Here is a 23035-nt window from a genome sequence, read left to right as displayed (position 1 = left end):
ACTAATTTATTTGGGTAATGAATATGGCATTCCTCATGGCCCAGCAAGGTTCTGTTGTCTCAAATGGATAAACTCAGAGGCTAAATTGGACCTTAGGAAAAGACTGGTCATTAGATAACAGCATTTTTTGTGTGTATGTGAAAAGTTGAAGGACTGATTTGATAAGAGTAAGGAAACTAAAGAGATTTAGTACTTACTTGTCTGCAGGCACAAAACTCTGACCTGCTTTATGTACAAGGAGCTAACCATTAGAGTTCACTGAACTGTCCATGGAAAGGATGAATTCTGCCTCTTCCTCTACATTGCTCCTCAAGAGAGTGCCTCTTGCTCTTACAGACTGTGGCTATGATTAAAAACAGAGATAGATAAGAAAGAAAAACAGATAATATAGAATTTCTAAAAGACATGATAAGCTTTGCTATAGATGTCTTGCTTTAAAAATTCAAAGATCCTTCTGTATAGACTTTTCATAACCATGTGCAGATTATTAATAGATTCTAAGATGAATATCCCCAGTTTTTATTAGCGTGGCCTGGAGATGATGTCACGAGACAATCAAAATATCATTAGGAATGTCCTCTCCAAGGTAACTCAGCAACAAATAATATTGCTAAAAAATGATCATTTAAATATATTTAAGTAGTTATTATAGCTCAGGTTTATTAAATTATTTGTAAGATTACTGTTGATGATTAATAAGCTGAAAATGCCAAGATAATAGAATCATATTTGTCTTGAACATATCAAGACCTCTAAGATGTTAACAGTGACTACAGAGTGAAGTCCCTATTAATTCATATCAAGGGTAAAACACAGTAAGCATGTATGGAATATGCAAATAAAAAGGGAATCAAACAACCCTTTGGGTTGGGGTTGAGGAAGTGAATATCAGAAGGCTCCATGATGTTGACTGGAGACCTATTCTGAGACCCTGATGAAGGTGGGCCTGTTATTTTTCATAAGCATTTATTTGAGGAGCAGATATTTCTCTTCATTAACACACCTGGCTTTGTCTCCATGACAGATACAGTGCCTCAAAAGCTTCTTGGTTGTGGGAGGAGCTGCTTAAGCCACCCAGATCAGGCTACTCTGGGAGCTTGTTCCTTTGAGACTGACACCAAGTACAATAATGCTGTCATGAGGCTTTGCTTCCTTGAAGCAAGAAAACACATTGCAGCAACAGGTAAACTATGTATTTAAATTTTGACTGTAGACTGCTTTGATATATTGTAAAATGTTGGAAATAAGGAGCAAATGTTGGAAAAGAGATTTAATCTAATCCTACCTAAGTCTTATAGAGTTCAACTGCATCTGGTTAATCGTCAGTACTGAGTCACAGGCCACAGTAAATGACATTAGAGTTCAGGACGATGGGTCCAAGAACAGGAGCCAGACTAGATGCTGCCAGAAATTTATGCACTACTGCACATGTCAGGATCAGAGTGAGAGAGACTGACAAATTGCTTAATAAGGGCAACAATCAGAATTGGTGTTCCAGCCATGACATAAGCGGGGTTGGCAGGCCACAGTAAAGCTCCAAATGTATGTGTTACGACTAGGTCTACATGAGGCAGAAGAGTGCAGTCCAAGACTGACTGCACTGACACCTGGTCAAAATGAGCTAGAAGGAAATACTGAGAAACCTGGAGATTGGGGGCAAAATTTTAAATAACTGCTGATCCCAGTGCAAGAGAGCTGCCCACTCTTTGTCATAATTTATTTTTGGGGGAGTGGAGATGCTTTGGGGTTCTTTACCAGCTGTGCATACTTTCCAGAATATATCAATGTCCTGGTTAGAGCTTCTGCTGAGATATATGCTAACACTGGTACTACCATATGATTTACTGTAGTTATTTGGTATTATATTGATGAAATAATCTTCGTAATTTTCCCTCTGTTTTCACTGGCTATGTTAGCATGGTGTTGACGCAGCATATTTTCTCAAAATAAAAATCTCTTTTTGGGAGTAATGCATATTTTTGACCTTTCATCTAAAAAAATTGTAATTTAAACGTATTTTTTTCTTAACATTAGGAATCTAGACATATACGTGTTACATTTTTGAAGAAAAGAAACATATTTTAACCATGTTTTCCATATTTACTTTTCCATATTCAATTTTCAGTTGAAAAATCTGTCTGATTTTCATATAAAATGTTTAAACATTAAAAATCGACAAAAATATATTTCTACAGAGTTTTAGAAACTGTGAAATATTTAGAATATATATTTTGAAATGGTTAGATTCTAAACTTTCTATTTTCTAGAACTCACTTATCTAACGATATGATCTGTTATCCTGAAATTGCCCTCGTTTCCTCAAGACTAATTCTTCTTAATGTTATCAGGATTCCCAAATTGTTTCTACTGAAGCAGCTACGTGCTAACATTTCTACTTTAAACAGATATGATAGTTAATCAGCATTACATTTGTGAAGCAAATTGGATGTCATCTAAAGGTTTATCAGACAATAATAGGAACTTTGCCACAGCAGAATAATTGAGGCAAAGTGCTCCTACAGGGCATATAAAAATGGAAAATGAAAAGGTTAGTTCTAGTCCTGTGAACCAACAAAGTGTCCCATAAGAGTTTACAATACATTCTTGATGAAAATTTTTCAAATAAATTCGTAAATAGAATTTTAAGCATGCTACTATATGGAGAAATCAGTAATTATGCTGCTATAACTACGTATATGCATCCAGACTTGTGCCTGGGGAATTTACTTCTTTGGCATATGTGTCCAATGGATTATTAAGAAAGATGGGTTTTATGTAATCAAAATATTATTGTAAAGTTGTAATTAATATTTTATGTTTATTTGAAGGAACAAACTAATTTTAACTTTAAAAAACCAAAATAATATCAAAATAATACATGAAGGAAACAGAACTAAATTGAATAGAACATCTTACAGATTCTACCTCATTTAATACTCAGCATAAACCATTGAGGTCATCATAGGGTTATCCTCATTTTATATTTGAGAGAATTAAAGTGCTGGAAATTGATCTGAGGGATACCCACCTTTATACACACATATGCTTTTCACAGGGCAAGCCATGGAAGTTGGTTCTGGTAATTATTGTCACAGTGTTCTAATTAGGTGTTCCTTTACATGTTAGGAGGCGCTAACTTAGTGTCATGTGGAGGATCTGGGTATGTAAGATTCTGGGATACATTTAAGAAGCAACTTCTGGCTGAATTTTTAGCTCACAGTGGAGTTGGATCCATTATTATGGCTACCAATAAATTGAATCGATACCTTGCCACAGGAGATCTTGATGGATGGTTGAAAATCTGGAATATAGAGGTAAATTGAAAAAATTCTCACATCACCTTTTTTATTTTTGATTGCCTTTTGTTGCAGATAACTATCCTGTCTTGTCTTGATTCTAGATAAAAGAAGAAATGTTCAGTCTGAGTATTTTAAAAGAAACATTTACATGTATTGAGGAGAGACTTCTTTTAATTTGAGGAGAAAAACAGATTTTTATTGATATTAAAAATCTGTTAATATATATTCAAGTCAGTCACCCAATTTAGGAATGCAATATTGTCAGTGAGGTACTGCAGCATTGTTTGAGCTAAATAATTAGAGTATACCTTATTTGAAATACGACTATAAACGTAATTTAAGTAAAGCACTGGCCCTTTATCTAACATTACTGTCATTCTGAGTTAGTTTAGGATCTTTGTGTCATTGATTACCTTGACTTTCTAATATTATAAAATTGTATAATATGTGACTACCTCTGCATGATAAAGTTCACCTCTATCAAATAAGTGACTTTACTGTTCCATTTTTACTTTCCACCTTCCCCCCACTTCCTTTCTTTCCATTTCTCAAATTAGTCAAATCAGCTAGAAACCTTTTTTTTTTTTTAATATTAATACCACCTGTTATCATGAATTATTCTTTTGCATTTGGGTTATAGATTGTTGTTCCAAAATGTAGCTTTTTTTCATTTCCACATCAGACTTTTTTTTTAAAAGTGTCATGTCATTGCATAATTAAATATTTGGACTTTTTAGAATTCTGGCATTTCTTTTCATTCAGGAGTACTGTCTTAATTCCAGTAAAAGCAAAATCACACAGGCCCCAACTCTGATAAGATCATTCCAACCTCATGAAGACCAGATAACTTCTTTAGAGATCTGTGAGCTGAGTGGCCATTCACTGATTATCTCCTCCTCTGCAGACTGCAGTGTTTGTGTGACTGATGCCTGCGGTTCTCCTGTCTGGATCTTTGGTCAGGTAGAAATATTGTTTCCTTATTATTCTAGGATTTACTTGACATTTAGTAGAAACTTGGGGTGATTTTCATTTGAATCTCATTGGCTGTTGATGTTCATCAGTCATGAAAGAACTGACTTTCATTTCTAGAGCTGTAGCTCCAGGCATCTCTTGTCCTGTTTACCATTAGCTGTGGCAGTTCCATCAATTGGAAGACACCAGAGACAGGGAAACATGATGGCTCTGTGCCGCTCAACCTATTCCAGGACTTCTGAGAAAGATTTCTCCTCTAAAATAAGTGAATACCTTCAATTTTAAATTTTAGTAAAAATACATGTGGATAAAATCATCTGTTATGCCATTATTAAAGAGAATGGTGGCTGTGAGTGTCAGGTAATAATCAAGGTAAAAATAAAATAGAAAATTTTAGAAAAAACAAACCTTCCAGTTCGTCTGGTTTACTCCTCTGAAAATAATAATAGCTAACATTTGCTAAGTGCTTCCTGTATGCTTGGGGCACCATCTAAGGTCTCTATGTGACTTATCTCATGTCATCTTCACAATTGCTCATCACGTAATGAAAGAACTCTCATTATTCCTATTTTACAGATGAAGACACGGAGGCACAAAGAGTTTGAATAAATTGCCTGAGCTCACAAAAGTCAATAACTAGTAGAGTGTTGCTTTTAACTCAAGCTGGCTTATTTCAGAGCTCATGCTTTTAACTCGCTCCTCCTTTGAATCTAAGCTCTGATTTATACCTGCTAGTGGGGAAAAAAATAATGGAACTGGAGGTATAAAAGAAAGGAACTATTCATTGTCTCATGCTTCTATAATTTTTTTTTTTCTGTTTCTTTGCTTGGGAGCTCTGCTCCCATTCTCTATGTGCTTTGAAAACAAACTATTGGTTTGATTTGTTTCAACCAGTACTGTTCAAACATGGTGGTGTGAGGTTACACTAAAACCTCAATTTCTCTGTCTGGCTGGTTGACTTGGTTCCACCCAGCAACCTCAGCTTGCTGCTCTCATGCTGTGAGAGTATGGCAATTCTCTAAACATTGGAAGACAAAGTCTGTTGTTGCTCTATTTGTGAAGTCGCTTTGATGATGTCAACTTGTGCTGAAAGAATTCTGTACAACATTTTAGGACATGGAGGGTGATGGCAAATCAGAAAATAATCTGGGGAGGTAGACCCACGTTTGGCTGGCTAATATAGGAATCACAATGTAACATTCAAGCTGTACAGTCTCTTCTGCTCTGTAAATGAGACAAGTGATAGACTTTTCTTAGGAAAAACAGCATCTGAGTGGGAAGTCAAATGGGTGTGAGAGCAGGGGTGTAGTGAGTGAGACAGAGTAGGGCATGCTGGTATTCTGAACATGAAAGCACCTGGAATACTATTTGGGGCAGTGGAGAAGTTAATGCAATGCTAACATTGCTAAAGGACCAGGCTACGAGGGCTCAGCCTACGTGAGGTGGAGGTTAGAATGACAGGTGAACAAAGCGTCATCAAGTGGGTGACCTCTGGAGTATAAGGAGGTCCATGGATGGGGTCAAAGCAAAAATAAGACTGTTCTAGATGTGGGTGTCATAAAAACTTTGTCCACTAAACACAGCCTATATCTGAATTTTATTTTAATTAAGAAGTATGTGCTGATAAAACTACTCATTGTTATGCCTTTGATATTTTTCCTTAGTTGTTTTATGAAGTCCTTTGTATTTTAAAGGACTTCAGTCCACAAAAGCCTGCAAAAAATTTTTTTTTCCTGCTGTTGAAGACAGAAAAAGAGCCACCAGAGCTGGTGTAGTTTTAGAAAGTAAAGTCTGGTAAATCTGGGACAGCTGTGTTTTCTCATCCCGTATGCTTAAGCTTTTAAAGTTTTTTTAAGGACATTTTTATCAAGCTGTCTTGAATATGGGTGCTGCTAGTCCCAAGTGCCACAGAGAAGAGGGAGGAGGAAAGGGGAAGAGAGGGAGGAAAGGGTTAAGAGAGGCATGAAGATGGGAAGAGGAAAACTTATCAGACACTGTCCTGCTTATAGTAAGAAGAGGCACCCTTTTACAGCAAGATTTGGGAGGCAGATGGAAATACATAGATTAGAAGAAAGCCAATTAGGATCCAAACAATTTTTACTGAACAAATTTGATTTGTAAAGTGTAGTGACTTTTGCCCTACATTTGATTGAGGCATTTGTCTTCTAGTTGAATTAATTCTGGTCTAGCAGCTTTAAAAACAGGAGGAAAGCATTAATATATTTTAATTTCCTACATTAAGACTTAATTTTCCAGTCACCTACAGTCTGATTAAAGTATTTAAAATTTAATGCAATGCGATTATATATATTTCATGAAAGAAGTTTTTTTTTTTAATAACTGCGAATCACTTTTACAACATAGCTATTGATCTGAGGTTGCTTTTCAAGTTAGATTTTTAAAAGTAAGTTGTGCGGTATGTCTATTTCTAGAGCTGGCGAAATAGGAGTGGAGATGATTTAATCACAGAGATACATTTATCCCAGGAAACTGTCAGATGATCGCAGTATAAAAAGAACTTAGATGGTGTGTGCATTTCTTCAGTGCCCCTCTTTAAGCACTCACCACAGTGGAATTGTGCAGTATTTGTGTACTGGCACTTCTCCTCCTTATTTGGGGCCAGTGACTTTGTGCCTATTCACTCAGTGTTTGACACTTTATTTAGTCGCTCATATTTAAACGTTAAATGATTTCATATAAGATCCAGATTTCTTGCTTCTCTTTAAAAAGAACATATGTCATTTCCTGAGGTCACCTGTAAAATGGGTTCTCTTTCATTCAGTGCAGTCCCTGCTTTTCCCTATTGTCGATGGACACTGAGGCTGAATTTCATCTGTTATTTATCATTTTATATAAACCTTGATTCATTCATTGACATTATCTTCCTGGTCCCTGTAGGCATTTTACTTTTCAAACCCTTCTGACAAGGTTATCAATTTGTAGGTCAGTCAGATATCCTGGGGTACCTAATGTTACCCTCACATCACACAGCTGTATTCTCTGGTGCATTTCTGTGTATTCGATATGAATTTAATTTATGAAAAAGACAAAGAAATCGGTTCTGTATTTAAAATATAAAATAGATTGTCATTGGGAACTTTTGTTAAATGGATACATATTAAGAACTATAGCTAAGATCTATGAAAAACTACTATATAACTCATATTTTCTGGGAAGAAATGCTCAATAATTGGACTGGCTTTTGAGATATTTTTAGGAAATACATAAAAAAGTAGTATAAAAAATTAACTGATAATTCAACAAAAAACTTTTTTTTTAGTAAATTTTGCTATTATTAATAAATTTTGCATTTTGCTATTCAGGATTTTAAAGTAGGAATGTCACTTTTTTGTAGTTCATTATTTTTCAGAGAATTTTCATTTGTTTCTCATTACATATCACTTTCTACCGTTATTAAAGTTACATGTATATCTTATCTCTCTTACAAGGCTGTGAGTTTACTGAGAACAGGAACCATTTCTTATTCTTGTGTGTGTATGTGTTCCTAGGACTTTAATTAGTAGTATAGCATATAAATGTTCAAGAAAAATATATTTTATAAAAATAAAATAAATCTCTTTGTTTTTACAGGCAAAGCATTGGCAAATTGAAAGCTTTTTTCCCCTTTCTAAAAAGGATACTAATGTAATAGGAAGTGAGATTCGAGAAGAAACCATAAGGGAAATCCCTTTACTTTCTAATGAGGAATCATGTTTAGAGCCAACAGAACTTTCTCTACTTGATAAAAAAAACAAAGACGAGTCAATATGCAAGTAAGTAATTTTAAGTGTTACCCAGATGTCAATTGGTGTCTAGAGAAGACCTAGGTAAGCTTGGCCCAAAGTCCCTTCTGTGCTCCGTGGGGTGTCCGATGACTACCTCAAGATTCCTCTAAAATGTTGGTGCTTGGTAGGGGCGTGTGTGTGGCAGGAGGAGAATTTATACTCTTAGTGTTATAGCTGGTTCTTATTTCTTGCCTCCATTTAATTCTAGATTTCTATTTGTGTCTTCTAGTCCTTTGTTTCTGCTCCATCATCAACCTAATTGTGGAAATTAGCCCTTTTCCTCAGAAATGATATCTGTGTGTGTGTGTGTGTGTGTGTACATACATGAATGTATCTATCTCAGAATGTATGTCAGATTTTACTCCCAGTTTTGGTAGGGTATACAGTAAGTTGACAAGTTCAAATAGCTTAACTTTGAATCTTAGACATGACTCTCATTTTAATGCTTCTTGCCTTTCCTACATGTTGTTAAGCCATTTTTTCTCTTCGTACCACTCTGCTAGATCTCATTCTTACATTCCTCTTTCTCTCTAATTCCAGGCAGTTTTAGTTATTTCTTTTGTTTCCTTTATTCTTGCCAATCCATTCTCTCTTCATTTTACCTTTCATGCTAAATAAGTATTATTTTTTTGAGAGGATGGTTTTATTCATTGTATATTCTTTGATACTCAGGCACTTTTTTTTTTTTACCATGTGCATCTATTACATTTTTTTAGGTTTATAGAAAAATTGCGCAGAAAATATAGAGTTCTATATACCCCATTACACTCCACCCAGTGTCTTGCATTAGTGTGGTGTGTTTGTTACAATTTATGAACCAATTTTGATACTTTATTATTTAGTATAAAGTCCATAGTTAACATTAAGTGGATGCAGTTGAAGGTTCTTTGATAACTTCACTCAGGGACTTCTGCATTGTACATTTTCAAATTAATACACTCTTTGGTCAATCTCCTGTGGCTCAACCCCATTATCTGGGGTTACCTTTGGAAATACACATCACAGTGTTTTTCTGATGCAGTCCCCTTGCATTGGCAGGCCTCCCCTCTTGCATAAGTCCACATGAAATAACTTCTGCTTGGTCAATAGGAAGCTCACTCATCCTTGCCACGTCTATTGCTCTCTGGTTCCCTCCTTTCCCTTAACTTACTTGGGTGGCTCTGGCCACAGCTTTTTGCCTGCAGACTTTTTCAGGTATCAATAAATCACTGGTCTACTTTGTTCCTCTAATGATTTCCCCAGGCAACGAACATTAAATTCTTTGATCTATGTGAATGGAGGCTAGAACTGCAGGGGAAGCTTCCCTTCTCTCTCATGAGAGTGGGACTCAGCACACGCCAACAACTCTCTCCTCTCCTCTCTCATGTTATCACATCTTTGGTCTGTGTACATCCCAGAATGGTGGTTGGCCTAGGTGTGACCAGGTTGGTTTTAGAGATACCTCACTTTAGAATATGGAAATACTTTTTACCTCTTAATTATTTTGCTTTCAGACCTTTTGGACCTCTGTTGACAGGGACATAGAAGAAAAAAGTCCCCTTTAAACATCCTGTTACACTAAATTACGCTTTGGTATTTGTTCTTCCATTTCCTTGAATTATGGCTTGCTGAAATGTCAAGTGGCATTTTACTTTCAGGCAGAATGATCTCTTCAATTTAGAAAGATAGCATGACCAATCCTGTACAATAGTAGAATGCTGAGAAAGGAAAGACTTCTGATATGATAAAATGCCCCCACCCAGCTACCCAACTCAATTTTTATAGATCAGGAAATAAAGTTACCACAGGATAACACAGATAGATCATTGTTCCTCTGTCTGTCACACTCATAAAATAGTGAAGACAAGTGTTACAGATTCCTATTTAGGAGTATTTCAGCCATGATACTATTTTCCCCTTCCTTATGACAAACTCAGTTATTATTTTTTAAATCTACCTTTCTCTAGATTTAAAAATTAGAACTGTTTACTTCTTTCCTGACTTCTATCTCATTTTATTATAGTTTCTATTATTCCATGACACTGTGTTATGAAAACTTGTGCTGATATGTAAATTTTTAAATTCATAGTTTTCTCTTAAAACTGGAGCTTTGTATTTTGCTAGATTTTAAATAGGTGTACAGCAGAGTGATCTCACCTTAGTTGTAAGTTTCTGTAGGCTTTGGGAGAAATTTCCAGTGGTAAGAGGCAAAGTTGTATCCATCGTACTATATTTTATCAAATAATGATACATCAAAAAATACTCATGATCTTTAAAATTTCTGCTTTTATCTAATTCAGATGACTGGATTGAAATAATTTTAATAGTTTTATAGTAATGAGATAGTACAGAATAATACCATTTAGGAAGTATCGAACTAATTGAAAGAAAAAAAGTTAAAAATGTATCTTCAGAATTGACTTGTCAGGTATACCCCTCTCTTCTCCCAGAAACATGACCAGGAATTCTATGTGGAAAATATACAAGTGCAATGTCATTGTCAGCTGTAAAATGTTCTTCATGGCCTCCATCCAATACCAAAGAGATTACAAATCATTTTCTCCCTAAGAAAATATGATTCTGAAGAATGTGCCCTTTTCTTAATCAGATTAGTAAATCCAAGGAGAATCGTGCCAGTTCTTGTCCTTGTGCAAAAATATGAAAATAAAAATGTAAAAAAAGTTAGACAAAAAATGGAAAAGTACATTTGGTATGAGTGTATGAGGGCGGGGGTATGTTTCGATGATTGGGAAAAGCAATAAGAAAAGATGGAGAAGCAAAAAGAAAAATCCAATATAAAATGAAAGAAGCAGGAAAAATGAGGAAAAATTAAATAATTTAAAATTATGTTCTCATCTTAACTCCTAAGATTCTCTTTCCAGGATAAAAAATGTCGGCATATATTATCTTCTGGCTTATACATAAATACCAATTTCCCATAATGCTTAAGACATTTTATAATATTATGTCTGAGAAGAAGGTAGGTAGTAAAATGTCATCTTCAATTTAAGCCCTGGGAAGATTAAGATGAATATAGAGTTTAAGAGAATAAGGAAGTCCTAATGCTAAGTTAACAATTGATACAGAGAAATAGATTTTTCCCTTCCTTAAGTTCTGCAAAAATCATATTACCATTAGAAAATGAAAAAAAAAAAAAAGAAAGAGAGAAAAGGATAAAATAGGCAGCAAAAACTGCAGTGGACATACATTTTTCTTTATGGGGGAATATTCGGTTTCTGGATTTAAGCAAATTATTCTAATCTAGAAAAATAGATTAAAATAATTTAGAAAATATAACCTTAGAATATTACTTCATTGCAAAAATAATACATATTCATTAGGGAAAGTACAAATAAGCAAAAAGAAAAAGATCAGAAGAAATCACCTGTAGCAAAACCATTGCTAACACTTAGAAATTTCACTCTCCAAGCTTGTTCTGGGCATACTTATGCAAATAAATACATGGACAATTTATAAAAATGACTTAGTATGCATAATTTATAACCTATTTATCATTCAAAAATATAAAGCAAGTTCATTTCTGTATTATTAATATGAGTGTCCACAGACAGCAACATTTGTAATGACTCCCTAGGAATATATCATGTAGCATTTCAACCATTCTCTTGTTTTCAAACATTTAGACTGTTACAAATTTTAATTGGAAAAATATTTATTTAAATCCCTTTATGTGTACCTGAGTTCAACAAATTCTTTGAAGTGGAGCTGCTGAATCAAAAGTTTAAAAGCAATTAGGTCATCTTGCCAAATCCCAGTCCCAACACGTGGGTTCTCCCTCCAGTATGTGTGAAAATGGCTGCCTCTGAACCAACACTGGATGTTGTCATTGTCTTGAAACTGTTATCGTGATATTTCACTATTGTTTTAAATTGCATTGTTTTATTTGTGAGTGTGAACATTTTTTCAAGTTTATTAACTTTTAATAATTCAATAATGAAGTTGAGAGAGGTATTAGAAGTCTACTAAACTAACTCCTGTGGTATCTTTAAGAGAAGTACATCCCAGCCTCTTCTTGAATAATTGCTGTGGGATGCACTCACCATTATACAGATAGTGATCTTTGTTATTGAACTACTCTTTACTATAGAATGGTTCTAATGTTAAGTCAAATCTATCTTTTGTAGGAGTCTCTCTTATTGATTCTTATTCTAGGGCAACAAAGAACAAGTCTTCTCTGCCTGCTATTATCTGACACATTTTCCTTTGGTTACATTAAAAAAAAAAAATGCTTATGTGAAAAGGCTTAATTATTAGAAACCAGAATAAAAAAATCAGATGGGAATTAAAACAGAAATTTCTATTAATTTCTCAGTGAGTTTATATAAGGCAGAAAGCCCACTTAAAATCGATGTATTTTATATACGTGAAATAATTACAATGTTCTAAACTGTATATTATTGCTATGAGGGAACTGATATTTAATATTATTAAATGTTATTGATTAATTATTCTGCCAGTAGATCTTACATGAGAAATTAAATTGGAAAATTTTGGACAACTATAAGAAAAAATACACAAAACATAAAATTTCATTTTAAATCAGGCCTTATATGACACAAGACACTTGGAAGATTACCAGTCTACTTTCACCAACAATATGTGGCGGTAACTATCCTATGCCTATGTATGACAAATGAAAGCAAATTAAAGTCTACTCATTTTTGAAAGTTAAGTCATAAAAATACTACTACAGCAAATTTTTATTTTTGTAAATGCCACATCGCCTTACTTTTTGTCTTATCATCTGATAGTTACCATGAGTATTAGAACTGGCTGTAGGGAGTGTTGGAACTCCCTGCTTTGAGTAGAAAATATTGTACTATCAATGTTTAAAGTAACGGTAACCAATACTCACTGAGCTCTTACCATATTCCAGGCAATGTTCTAAGGTCTTTTGTGTTTAACTCATCAATTGTCACTGTAATCCTCAGAAAGAGCTGCAGTTATGATCCCTATTTCACGATTAGAAAAGCAAGTCACAAAAAAGTTAAACGATTTGCCCAGTACCAACCAACCAGCAAGAGGTGAACCAGGGATCCCACAGCAGGCATTCTGGCTCCAAAGTCAGTACACTTTGCCATTAATCTATACTGTCTGTCCAATAAGCATCACAGCAATATTGAAAAGTTATTGGTTTCTTAGTCAAGTGATCACTTTTGCCAAGTATCTGCTATGTGCAAGCCACTACTCTAGTCACTTGCACTTTCTGTTAATGCCTAGTTGGGCACTAGGCGATGTGTCATGCATCTTTCCTCCCTTCTACACCCAGAACCGAGAGATGAGAGGTCAGTTAGAGCCTTCCTTCTCGTATAATTAATGGCAAGTTTACCAGAGCCCATAGTAGATCCCTTTTCCTGTATCACCATGTAAGACATTTTTGCAAAAAGTTTCAAACTCTATCTAAGCCTTTTATTACATTCTTCTGCTTCTTTGTCTTCATCCATTAAGCACATTGGAATTTTAAGAATATTCATCTCTTTCTAGCTTCTTGTACATTTTTTTATAGTAACCATTCCCCCAAATATCAGATGTCTGTGGAAAGGAGCAATACGTTGGCCTTTGAATATGAAGTTAAATCTATAGTCTAGTTGTTCATAGAACTGCCTTTTGTCTTGGAGCTTTATCAATATAGCTTTATTTTCTAGGCAGTCATCTAAGTAGCACAATTTGAAGCAATTCCCATAAGATTCTCTTCTACCTTCATCCTACTTCCCTCTAAAGATTAAACTCTTTAGTGGAGATAGGCAAAGTCTTGTGTCTTATACGGAAAAAAAAAAAAAAATTATTTAAATACCACTGATGAGAGAGCCAGAAAGCAAATGGTATAAAAGCAGGAAAGAATTCAGGGTGTTTGCAAAAAAATCAAAGTTTAGTGTTAACTAATCTAAAATAGACCTCACTATTTCTAGGTCTCACTCAACCTTTTGCACCTCAGTTTATTCCAACAGTACTTTTCTGGGGGAAAAAAATTCTTTTTTCTAATAACTTTAAGGCCTAACTGCATGATACTCTGCCCTTCCTGTATCCAACACCAAGTTCTCGTTCAAACTGAGGGACATTCCACAAAAAATCTGACAAGTCTTTGAAACTTATAAGGTTATGAAAAACAATGAAAGCCTTAGAAATTGTTGTAGGCCAGAAGATGCTAAGAAGTCAGATTTTTGGCAATACAACTTGTAGCTGTTAAGGTTGTGGTCTATGACAGTGGGTGTTAAATATATTTGAGAAGATTTTCTGTTTTCTGACTGGAATTATATACAACTATATAATGATTTCACTCTCTATACTTCATTGATAAAAACTTTTTCATTGGTTTCAAGCTAATCTAAAATTTTCGTGTAGATTTATATAATAAGACTTAAAGATACTAAATTTTTCTGTATTTTGGATACCATAAGTGAAGATCCAGGCCTAATATTGGATAAAGGAGTTTTGACACATGCACCTGCTTATCTCATATAATTTGCACACAAGGCAAGATTAGTGTGTGTTTCTATGAAATTTTCTTCTTAAAGCTTTTTCTCTGACCTGCTAGTTGTTACGAAGACAGGCTCTTTACTTTAATTAGCCTCTCAGTCTACCTTTTTATATCATCACCTGGCTAGCAGGCATGTTATTCAAAGATTTGGCTTAATTGGTATAAACAAATATCACCACTTAGGTTCACAGGATAGTTTTTTGTTTTTGTTTGTTTGTTTTTTTTTGTCAAAGTAAGATAAGTATTTATAGCCATAAAATATCTGTTCATCCTTTGTGGTTTATATTTTATTTCATCATGAATTATTTTCTTCCAGCATCAGGCCATCAGAGCTCATAAATTTAGGTATACAATATAAGGAAAGAAATATCTATAAGAAAAAAACACATAGCCTTTACAATGGTGAAGTTATACAAAAATCATCCAGTAAGTAATCACTTTTGATATAGTCTTATAATGTTATTATTTTATAGATTGGTATGAACAAGACAAATGTGTATCAGGAATGTTGGTATTCCATGATGAACTTGATAAAGGTAAGGAGGTCCTGTGATCTCCACTTGACAAAAGAGGACAATGAAGCTCAAAGACATTGAGCGACTTGTCCAAGGCTGCACAGCATACAAATGGCAGAAGTATAAGGTCTAAGCCAGAAAAAGCATGTAAGGTGCCCACTATAGTTCCCTAAATAGAGTTGGCACAGAATGTTAATTCTTTCCTCTAAATATTTAAGAGATGAAAATAAATAAAAACTACTTTTGCTTTCAGGAAGCCCAAAACCACATAGAATGATATATTAGTTTAGTTATTAGCTGACTAGAAAACGAATTACAAAAAAAAGAAATTGAAAAAAAAGAATCATTACCGTACTGAAGTGTATTATTTGGAAGTGTAGTGAAAATCATTCCTGAAGCTCCATCACATAATGAAACTATTTCACTCTTTACAAATCTTTTTTTAACTTATATCCAAGCAGCAGCTTTACTTTTATAGAGCTATATGTTATTTTAATTCTAAAATGTTAATTTTAGAATTTGTGTTGAAATTTTGCTGCAAAAAGGTACATCATTATTTGTTAATATTCAATGTACATTTATAAACTTGATCTATTCCATAGGACTTTTGTCAGGATTACAAGAGATATTACATGCATAGCACTTAGAACAGTATCTGGCATACTATAAAAACTCAAAATGATTTTCTTAGTAATATTATTATTATTGTTATAATACTTCAGAGCATAATCTTTGTTTTGAAACATACTTGAGCTTAAGGCCATGGTCTGGTGTTTACTAGCTATGTAAATTCAGGCACGTTATTAAAGCATCTTGATCCCCTCCTCTAATTCCTCATCTGTCAGAAGGGCATAATGATACTTTACAGGTTATGAAGATTTCTCCTTTGGTTTGACATAACGAATTGTTTCTCAAACTATGTTCCTTGTCTTAAAAGCATCAGCGTCACATGAAACTTAGAAATGTAAATTTTGAGGTCCCATCTTCACCCTACTGAAGAGGGAATGGAGTGGTGCATAGTAGTTTATGCTTTAACAAGCCCTCCAGTTGATTCTGAGGCAATGTAAAGTTTGAGAACCACCAACTTTTCCCATAGCAGGTGCTCAGTATGAATGTTTTCTTTTCCTAGATACTGAGCCATCATAATGACAAAAGCACAGTTTCTACCTCCACAGAGGTAACAATCAAACAAACATAAAATTACTTCTTGAATTTAGCTTTTCTAGACTTCCATTCTATTATCCATTTACCCCATGAAGCAAAAAGAAAATGTTTTCACTTTGTCCAACACTTTGTTTTTAAGGGCATGATTAAAAGACCTCTTCTTTCCATCTCATTTTGTGCATTATAAATACAATAACACAGCTCTGGTTTACATTTTAGCAAAATGAAAAAGTACCTGCAAAATCAAACATTTAGATATGTTGTTAAATTAACTGCTTAAAAAATAGATTTTATGTTACAAAAGATATAATTTCCTTCTAGATAAAAGAGAAACTGGAGCTTTTCCAAAACTGCAGAATACTCATTTTCAAGGGAAAACGGCAAAAGAATACAAAATAAAAAATAAATGAATGGGAAGCCTTGAGTTCCATTTGGTCCTTTTGAATGAAAGGACCGTGGGTTTATTGTGAACAGCTGTGTTTATGGGGTTTGCTGATCACTGCATTGCAGCTGTACCAGCTGACTAACAGGAAGGTTAAATTAAAAAAAGAAGAAAAAGTAGACTTGGAAATGTGTTATCTCCTTCCGAGGAATTAATGATATTGTACTTTTTTTCTATCCTCCCCTATAACGTGATGCTGTGAAGGTGCATTTAGGTCATTGAGCATCGGAGCCCTGAAAGAGCTGCCTGAAGTGAATACACCGGCTTTTCTTCTAGACCCTGAGAAATATTTTAGGAAAGAGCCAGAGGAGGACTGTCCCCGAATTCCAGAGCTTCCATCACTTTCTGAGAGTAAGTCCTCAGCCATCACACACTTCCATCCTCTCTCTCCATGAAACTCAACCAATTAAAAAAATACAGCAGAAGCGCATGAAAGGAACACATGTTTGCCTTCTGGGTTAGAGTGAAATGAAGTGTGGTTTGACTGTTAAGATTTATGGCTCAGCTGCTGATCTGTGCTCTCAGAAGGAACAGCCAACATGCTGAAGTGAAATACATAAAAATAATATTTTTATTTTGTCACTTTTCTGAAGTCAGAATGCCGTGTACGGGTATTGTAAGTTGCCATGGATAGAAACCCCTACCCCCGAATAATCTTAATTTTCAAAACCAATACTCTAGAGAAAGAGACATCATAAGACTGCTTTGGAACAGTCTCTGTCAATCTGGTTTTGTTCTTTTCATGTGAAACACTGTAAATAGAGGCTACTTAAAGCGTATTGTCTTAGAGACTTCCAGCTGCAGTGTTTGGCTAATATGATGAGAGCACAAGAAAGCTGAATTTATAAAACATAAATGAATAATCTCTCAAGATTTTGAAACAAGATGTGTAAAAGAATGCTCTATTTTTCAGACTGTAGCTTTCTGAGTCTAAGAGTTTGAAGAATAACTTCTGTACCAAAAATCCTACCCTCACACAGAGGCCCCGCAGGAGTGCAGGCAGCACAACCTGATTCTCAGTGAGGCACTCAGAAAGCATATGGACACAGCAGGGAACTCATTTAAAATAATGAATGAAAAGTACATTTCAACTTGTAACAGTCAAAAGATCAGAACCGTCTTCCGAGGTCTGTGGTTTCTAAACTTTTCAAATTCTCCCAGATAGGGATTCGACATCATCCTTGAGAAATAATAACCCTGTAGGAGGGAGGCATTTCTTTATGTCCACACCTGAAGAGGTTTCTCCCATAGAAAGGGCGAACGGATGGTCAATATATATATATTTTTTAATTTCACTTACGAGCAAGGTATAGCTGTCATTCCTTGTCGCCACAATTTCTAGTCCAATTATTATCAGCTTCCTTTGCCTTTTCTTAAAGTTTCTCTTTTCTAAATTTGTAATCATTTATTTGCTCTCATGAGGGCCATCTATTGTTTCTGCTCATTTCTTTTAAAAACCGGAATCCATAAACTTCAGGGCTCTCAATAACCTTTAGGGAATCTGACAGGGCTCTCTGTCTTTCATTCTATTGTTTTTCACCAGGTTGGTTCCTCTTTAGAGATAAATGTGAGGAATACTTACCTGGTCCGCCTGAGTCACAGATGGAAGAGAATCAGGGAACAGACATTAAGAAGAGCTCCAGAGAGCTAAGATAAAGTGTGAAGACAGTTCAGACACAGAACATGCACACAGGAGTCAGAACTGAGACAAGAGAAATGGGTGACTGGGAGCATTCAGAAGCGGGAGAGCAGGAAGTGGGGGAGGTCAACAGTCAGGGCTTCAGACGCCTCTCCTCAGCCATGTGTGAAGAGCCTTGTGCATTCTCCTTCATCCACAGATGAATTCTCCTAATGGGTAGGGAGGGTGTGTGTTGGGGGAGGTGAGTTGATGGCTAAATGAAAACACCTAAAATACCTAAAAGACTAATAATATATTTTCAAAGATAATTTTGTTCTCCTGGATTTCTCTCTCTCTCTCTCTCTCTCTCTCTCTCTCTCTCTTTCTTTCTTTTGTTTTACATTAGTTTCAAGTATACAGCACAATGGTTAGGTGTTTATATGATTTATAAAGTGATTCCCCCAATTACTCTAGTACCCATCTGGCACTACACACAGCCATTATAGTAATGCTGACTATATTCCTGTGCTGTACTCCACATCCCTGTGACTATTTTGTAACCACTAATTTGTACTTCTTCATCCCTTTACCTTTAAAAGTTCCTGTAATTTTCACTGTTTTTAAAAGTTGTTTACTCTCTTTTGCTTTTTTTTCTTCAGCTTTTCTTCCTTTGCCTTCTCTGTAAGTGAAAATAGTTTCCTTTTTATTTCTAAAGTTTCACCAACTTGAGGGAGAGACAAATACAAACTATTGAGGACAACAGAATGCTCAACACATGATACCACAGATGAAGTTCTGTGGAAGAGCCAAGGAAAAAGCCATATTGACTCTGGCTGAGGCATAGAAAGGAATTCAAAGTAGAGGTCACGTCTGAGCTGGACTTAGAATGAGTAGGCATTCAAAGGGTGAGGGAGGAGAGAAAGAAGTCAAGATGAAGGAACTAATGTCAGGAAAGACACAGCAGGGATAAAGTAGGGTAGAAGTCCAAATGATTTTAAATTTGCTGCAATGGCTGACTTCATATGGCAACAGGTTAACTGAGTTTGACACAATGAAGAGAGTTGAGTCTGGCATGCATTGAGTTTCAGGTACTGGTGTGCTATTTAGAAGTAAAGTTCTGGAGGATGGAAGAGGACTGTAACATGCTTTGCATACTGAAATAATGTTTGCTCACTTATGTATTTAGCCTTCCCTAAGGTAGATGTTAAATGTGCTAGCCCCTGTACTGGATGTTGGAAACACAGAGCTAACATGTATATGCCCAGCCTTCAAAATCTCAAAGACTAGTTAGGAAAATAAACAAGGAAACAAATAATTATATTTTATAGCAAGGTCTATGATAGAGATAAGCACTAGGTACTGTGAGACCACGTGGTTTTTCAGAGGAACCAGATTATGTCTGAGCTGGATATTAAATATTGTTATTAGTTAAAAAAAATAGGGATGATAGTTCTGGCAAAGGAATAGTATATGCAAATGTAGGGTGGTAGGAGTAATCTGGTGTACTAAGCAAGCTACGTGTAGTTCTCAATAGCTGGGTTCTATAAAAGGCATGATGGAAAATTAAGGCTAGATAGGTAAATGGGAGCTAGATCATGGAGCACTTAGTTTACTGTGTACTAAGGACATTGGCATCTATTTTGCTAGAAATGAAGAACTATTAAAATGCTTTAATCAAATATTCTAAATTATCCCATTTTATCTCTTTTATTAATTCTTTTGTTTTTGTATCTCTTTGTATTGTTCTTTTAGTGATTGCAATATTCTTTCCTATGATCTTTATCTCTTCTTGTGGTACTGTATTTCCCTCTGAGATTATTTTCCTTCAGTCTGAAGACTTTGTACAATTTTTTTATAATGTGGATCTGCTGGTAAGTTATTTTCTCAGCTTCTATGTGTCTGAAAAATTCATTTATTTCATTTTGAGTTGGAAAGATATTTTCACTGGGTTTAAAACTCTAGGCGGCGGGATTTTTTTTTTTTCTTTCAACTCCTCAAAGATAACATTCCATTGTTTCCATACTCCCATAGTTCCTGTTTAAAATCTAACTCTTAATTTATTGTTGCTGCTTTGAATGTAACATCTTTCTTCTGGCTGCTTTAAAGATTTTTTTCTTTATCCCTGTTTTTCACTTTTCTCTATATTTACACTGCTTGGGATTGATAGGAATTCTTTAATGCCCCTTCATTTTGGACAATTCTCAGCCATTGTCTTTTGAAATATTATTTCTTTTCAATTTCCAGTCTCCTGTCCTTCTGGGTTTACAATTACATACATGTTAGACTTTCATTGTATCACAGATTTTTCCTATGTTTCTACTTCTTCTTTTTCTTTTTCTATTTTCCTTTTTGGCCTTCATTTTGGATATTTTATATTGACTTGTCTTTGCTTTCACTAATCCTATCTTTTGCCAGTCTGTTTTAAACCCATGTTATCAGTTTCTAATTTTAGATTTTATATATGTATTTTTTCAGTTCTAGAAAGCCATTTGAATCTCTTTTATGTGATTCTAATTCTGTTGAAATTACTCATGTTTTTATCTATTTTGTTCAAATTTTCTCTCTGTTTTCTTTAACATATTAATAATAGTAATTTTAAAGTCTTGACCTGCTGATCAATATCTAGATGATCCTGGTTCTGTTTCTAATGTCTATTTTTTCCTTGGTTATTGGTCACATTTTCCTTTTTCTAAGTCCTGTAATTTTTGTAAATTTTTTTATTGCATGACAGAAATTATATATGAAAGATATATAGATACTGAAATTAATGTTATTTTCTCCCAGAGACAGTTCATTCTTTCCTTATTTCAACAGAAAGCATGAGGAGCAGATTATGTTAATCCAATTAGAAACTGAGCTTGGTCAGTGCTGGGTTATAGCTCTAGTTAGACTTAGTCTATTTCCGACTCCATATGTCTGTTTTAGGCCTCTCTCTTTTGAGGAATATTGTCTCCTAAGTACTGCAAGACTGCAGGAAACCTTACTTTGCTTCTTCAGTTCAGTCCACAGTCTCCCACAGCACCCCAGCACTCAGAATGTGTCCTATGGGGAACACAGGCCATAGTTATGGAATTTCTCTGAATTCCAATCTACACACCAACCCACATAGTCATCAAAAGCTTTTCTAATTTTACTTCTCTTTAGAATAGTCTCTCTGTTTATGGTAAGCGAGTTTCTTAGAAATGCCCAGACATGATAAATCCCCAGAGGGAAGAAAATATTTGGCAATCTCAGCTGATCTCAGAAGGATTCTACCATCTCTAGAGTTTTTAATTTGATAATCTTTGCTTCTATAGTCCTCTGATGACTTTAAAAATTTATTTCTTTAATTTACCTGTTTTCTTTTTCTTTTCTTTATTTTTTATTTATTTTTTCCTATCTGGTACAATGAAAAGAATGGCCTGCTACTACCTATTAAATCCTAACCAGAATTAAAATTCCCATTGAAATGTTTAAAACAAGAAAGTGACATGAACAGATTTGCATTTTATAAAGCTTTCTGGAAACTCTGTGATGAATACATTATAATGAGGCTAGATTGAAGGCAGCATATTATTGTATTGGGAAATTGTTCACAGCCAGCTACCTGCTTTTAAATCCTCAATTTTCCTTCTATTATTTGTTTATATCTGGATAACTTACATAAGCTGCTAGTCTCCATTTTCTCATCTGTTAAGGGGACTAATGATACCTGTTTCTTATAGTTGTGTGGGTTAATTTTTAACACAATGACTAGCACAGACTAAGCATTCATTAAATGATATCTATTATTATTTTGAAGATAAAGAGGCCCCAGAAAGGAAGTAATTAATTTTAGAAAGGAAAATAATTTAAAGGATTATGTGCCTGATGAGATGTTAAGATATATATGACCATCAGGTTTCTAGCTTGGATAACTATGTCAAACAAACAACAAAAAAAAAAGAGTATTATTGAGAGAGGAAATACAGGAGGGGAAGATAGTTTTAGAGTCAATTTTTAGAATATGTTGAGACAGAGGGCATGGTATATCTACCAAGAAAAGCTAACGTTTTTTCAAGAAACTGAATATAGTAGGAAGGAAAGACAAAGAGCAACTGAAGAGCAAGTACAGTCAAGACGGGCATGTTTTAGAATTAATTTCATTTTTAAGTTCACATTTTTTTTCTGATTTTAAATATAAATTTTGAGCTTTATGGAAAATTAGCTAGTAAGAAGCAAAGAGAAATGCTTGAATAGCAGATCTAAAGAGCAGCCACTACTCCCAGGCCTGAGACAGAAAGGCCAAGGGAGATGCCCGCCCAGCAGGTAGAGCTTTCTGGAAGGCTGTTTTCAGGGGCGCTCAGGGAAGCCATACACAGGGAGGTGCTATCTTTCAGAACTCGTTGAAAAGCCATCAAGGGAGTGCGGGGGATGCTGTTCACCGGGAGGAGTCGCACTGGTGGCCCTCTGCTGGACTCTTGGGGTGTAATGAAAAGCCATTTACTGGACAGTACCAGACAGGTGTCTGTTTTGCAAAGCCATCTGAGAGAGTGACAACAGAAGTTGCTGATTCTGAGCTCTAGAGAAGCCATATCTGCATTGCAGGAGTCTGGAGCTAGAAAAGTCACTGTCGGAGCTTGGTCCTGGAGAAGTCAAGCTGTAGGAGCCTAATGAGAGAGAAACTGTAGCCCAAAAGCCGATGATAGGAGCACCCTCTTGGAAGATAAATTCACTTTTTCTTTAATGTCCCTCTAGTGCCCTCTAGTGACAGAGCTCAACATTACACCAGCTGGCAAAGAAG

The 23035-nt window shown here is 35.1% G+C and overlaps 1 protein-coding gene across 1 annotated transcript in view; it reads left to right on the top strand.

Moving 5' to 3' along the window:
• The window catches only part of WDR49 (WD repeat domain 49), a 113684-nt gene that overhangs the window by 80174 nt on the left and 10475 nt on the right, over window positions 1-23035 (top strand). The window contains exons 12-17 of the mRNA XM_006910871.2: window positions 1025-1183; window positions 3127-3314; window positions 4062-4259; window positions 7863-8044; window positions 14851-14960; window positions 16860-17006. Of these exons, the coding sequence (XP_006910933.1) occupies window positions 1025-1183; window positions 3127-3314; window positions 4062-4259; window positions 7863-8044; window positions 14851-14960; window positions 16860-17006 (984 nt within the window). The remainder of the gene's footprint in view (window positions 1-1024; window positions 1184-3126; window positions 3315-4061; window positions 4260-7862; window positions 8045-14850; window positions 14961-16859; window positions 17007-23035) is intronic.

Source organism: Pteropus alecto, unplaced genomic scaffold (assembly GCF_000325575.1).
Source record: "Pteropus alecto unplaced genomic scaffold, ASM32557v1 scaffold33, whole genome shotgun sequence".
Classification (NCBI taxonomy): Eukaryota; Metazoa; Chordata; class Mammalia; order Chiroptera; family Pteropodidae; genus Pteropus; species Pteropus alecto.
The sequence above is the reverse complement of the archived record's forward strand: the minus strand, read 5'-3'. Positions and strand labels throughout refer to the sequence as shown.